Here is a 2977-nt window from a genome sequence, read left to right on the forward strand (position 1 = left end):
GAGAGAGAGAGAGAGAGAGAGAGAGAGAGAGAGAGAGAGAGAGAGTGATGGCCTTTCTCTGTAGCCCTGGCTGTGCTGGAATGTGCTATTTAGCCTATGCTGGTCTCAGACGCTGGGATTACAGCACACTTTCACACCCACTCTCTCTATCTGCCCTCTTCCTTCCAGGCAGTAAACCTGGTGAAATAATGGACCATTTACCTAGCTTGTCCAAGGCCTGAATAAACAAACAGGCAGAAAATAGGGGGAAAATAGCAGAAAAAGCCCTTTTGATGCACGAGTCTCCGTCCTATCGGTGTAATGACATAATCCAAGAATTGCTGGGGTGTAGCTCGATGACAGAATGCTGGCTTAGCATGGAGGCCCTAAAAACAATCCCCAGCTCCAACAAGAATAAATCACTAGCTGGGCCAGGGTCACCCACCTTCATTTCCAGCATATTCTTACACAGAAGGTGTCAGGCCGCCCTGCGGTAAAGAAGCCAGCAGCAAGAGTTTTATGACCAGAAACTAATTCTTGAGGTCGGGGCGATTATGTTCATGAACTGCTCATTAGAGATGGGTTTATTGCTAAGCCACACCAGAGAGAAGTCATGTCTAGCCGGAACATGTACTCAGTGTAGAACTGAAAGCAGCCTCCTCCAATAGCCTCCCCGGTGGAAACCGGGCCTCTAGGAACCGAGAAGCTTATCAAATAAATAATTACTGTAGGATTCTTAGATTTTAAAAGGTTTATATTATGTTACAAAGCAGGATCTCTGCATAGCCCTGACTGGCCTCGGATTCACAGAAATCTGCCTGCCTCTGTCTCCCAAGTGCTGGGATCAGAGGCCGGTGCCACCACCCCAACCTCACAAGAGAGTTTTGATGGAAGGCTACAGTTTTAAGGGAGGGAGGGCAGATGGAATAACGGAAAAGAGTACAGAGAAAATCCATTTCTTGTATGCACAGTGACCTTCCAAACTTCATTTATAATATTGTTTCTGAGTTAGCGTCTTAGACCACCCTTCAGCTCCATAAAGGGCACAGCCTGGCCCTCCAACTTGTATTTATTATTTATTTATTTATCAAGACAGGGTATCTCTGTGTAGCCCTGGCTGTCCTAGAACCCCTATTGTAGACCAGGCTGGCCTTGAACTCAGAGATTTGCTGACTCTGCCTACTGAATGCTGGGATTAAAATTGTATACAGCTACCTCCCAGCTAAAATGTATTTTTAAAAACAAAGCCAGAGATGCTCAAAGTAGCTCACACATATGATTCCAGTATTCGGAAGTGAATGCAGGAGTGTTGAATGCAGAACTGCAGTCTCAGAAAAATGACAAAGGGGGCTGGAGAGAGGCCTAGGAGGTTAGGAGCACTTACTGCTCTTCAGCAGGTCCTGGCTCAGTGCCCAGCACCCACAGCAAGTGCCTCCCAGCTTCCTGTAACTCCAGTTCCAAAGGATCCAAAGCGCTGTGGCTGGCCTCAGCAGGCACTTGCACACATGTGGTGTGCACATACATAAATAAAATTAATCTCTTTGTTTGTGTTTTTCGAGACAGGGTTTCTCTGTGTAACAGCCCTGGCTGCCCTGGAACTTGCTTTGTAGACCAGGCTGACCTAGAATTCAGAAATCCATCTGCTTCTGCCTCAGAGTGCTGGAACTAAAGGCATGCACCACCACGCCCGGCCATAATATTAATTTTTAAAACTGACAAAGATGTCTGAGCTGGTAGTGGGTCACGCCTGTAAGTCTAAGCATGGTTGGACCCCCATCTTGGACTATCTAGTTAGTTACAAATGAGCCAGGGATACGGTGGGGGTGTAGGGGAGAAAAGTTTACTACCCAATAAAGCGCTTTTTTTTTTTTTTTTTTATAAAAAGGATGGAGAACAGAAGCTGAGATGCAAATTCAGATCGTTCTGGCTCGTGGAGGTGACCTGAGTCCCCTAGGTAGCCTGGATCAGAACAGAATCACCGCTGCAATACACACACCTCCAGGCGGTCAGAGAGCGCACACACACCCAGCCGGCTCTCCGGGGTCTTTACCCCACCTTGGGCGTCTAGGCCACCCGCCTGCTTCCATTTTTGTTTTCCTTTTCTTTGGTAATTTAGCAGAAGTCACAGTCACGCATGACTCTCCACTCCGAAGAGTGAGCGACATAATTCCGCTTCATTCCCTCCGCATTGGTCTGCGCGCGCCCGGATCAGGCATATCCGAAGACGACTACGCGCGTCAGGACCCCGGGCTGGCGCGGCTATAAAAGCGCGCGGGCGGGCGGCAGCGGGTCTCTTTGTACGCGTGTCTGCCGCGTTGTTGTGTGCTCGTCCTTGGGCCTGCATCCTTGCCTTGTCTCTGGCTTTGCTCCCTCCGTGGAGGTCGTGCAGCAGGTACCCCCGGGTCCCGTGGGGAGGGCTCCGCGGCGTGGGGCTGGGCAGGATGACCCACATTTACAGACTAGAGTTTCTGATGTCTCCGTGACGCCACCCTTGGAACTGACCCAGCCCGGGAGGAGGGCCGCGGGCCGCAGTCTCCCGGGTCTGTGCTCACACTGTCCTCTCTCCCCAGGTCTCTGATCCGCGCCGGCGGGACCCAGGGCCACGATGGTGAGTCGATGGTGCGAACGCAGGGCGGGGTGTGGAGGGACTGGACCCGGGGGAGCGACGGTAATGATGACCTCTGGTGATTCTGAGTGTCCGCTGACGCCATCACCGCAGCGCTCTGACCGCCCCTGGCCGGCGTCTTCGGTAGCTGGGATTTAAACTTCCGTGGCCTGGAGTTCTTAACGGTTTGCTTCTGTCTTGCTTCCTGTTAGGGGTTTGAGGACACCCGCTGGCTGCTTTCTCCTGAAGGAAGGTTAGTATTGGGCGACAGAAGGTCCTTAGGTTATCTCAGACGGTTTTCTTAGCGAGGCGTCATGGCCGTTAACGTTTGTTTATCCCTTGCTTATTTTCTAAAAATGTGTGCACGTTTGTCTGAATTCGTCGGCACCCCTG

At 51.1% G+C, this 2977-nt stretch overlaps 1 protein-coding gene, 1 long non-coding RNA gene and 1 other non-coding gene across 3 annotated transcripts in view; all 3 read left to right on the forward strand.

Moving 5' to 3' along the window:
- The window catches only part of LOC126494906 (heat shock 70 kDa protein 1A-like), a 3804-nt gene extending 3615 nt beyond the window's left edge, over positions 1-189 (forward strand). Inside the window, exon 2 of the mRNA XM_050132405.1 lies at positions 169-189. Within this exon, the coding sequence (XP_049988362.1) occupies positions 169-189 (21 nt within the window). The remainder of the gene's footprint in view (positions 1-168) is intronic.
- A 2081-nt stretch (positions 190-2270) lies between these two features.
- LOC126494904 (uncharacterized) lies at positions 2271-2969 on the forward strand. The gene is made up of 3 exons (XR_007590089.1): positions 2271-2371; positions 2550-2587; positions 2797-2969. It is a non-coding gene; the product is annotated as an uncharacterized lncRNA (long non-coding RNA).
- LOC126494909 (small nucleolar RNA SNORD48) lies at positions 2647-2708 on the forward strand. The gene has a single exon (XR_007590092.1). It is a non-coding gene; the product is annotated as a small nucleolar RNA SNORD48 (small nucleolar RNA).
- Positions 2970-2977: the final 8 nt, after the last annotated feature.

Source organism: Alexandromys fortis, unplaced genomic scaffold (genome assembly GCF_014885135.2).
Source record: "Alexandromys fortis isolate MF-2015 unplaced genomic scaffold, M_Fortis_MF-2015_v1.1 scaffold_422, whole genome shotgun sequence".
NCBI lineage: Eukaryota > Metazoa > Chordata > Mammalia > Rodentia > Cricetidae > Alexandromys > Alexandromys fortis.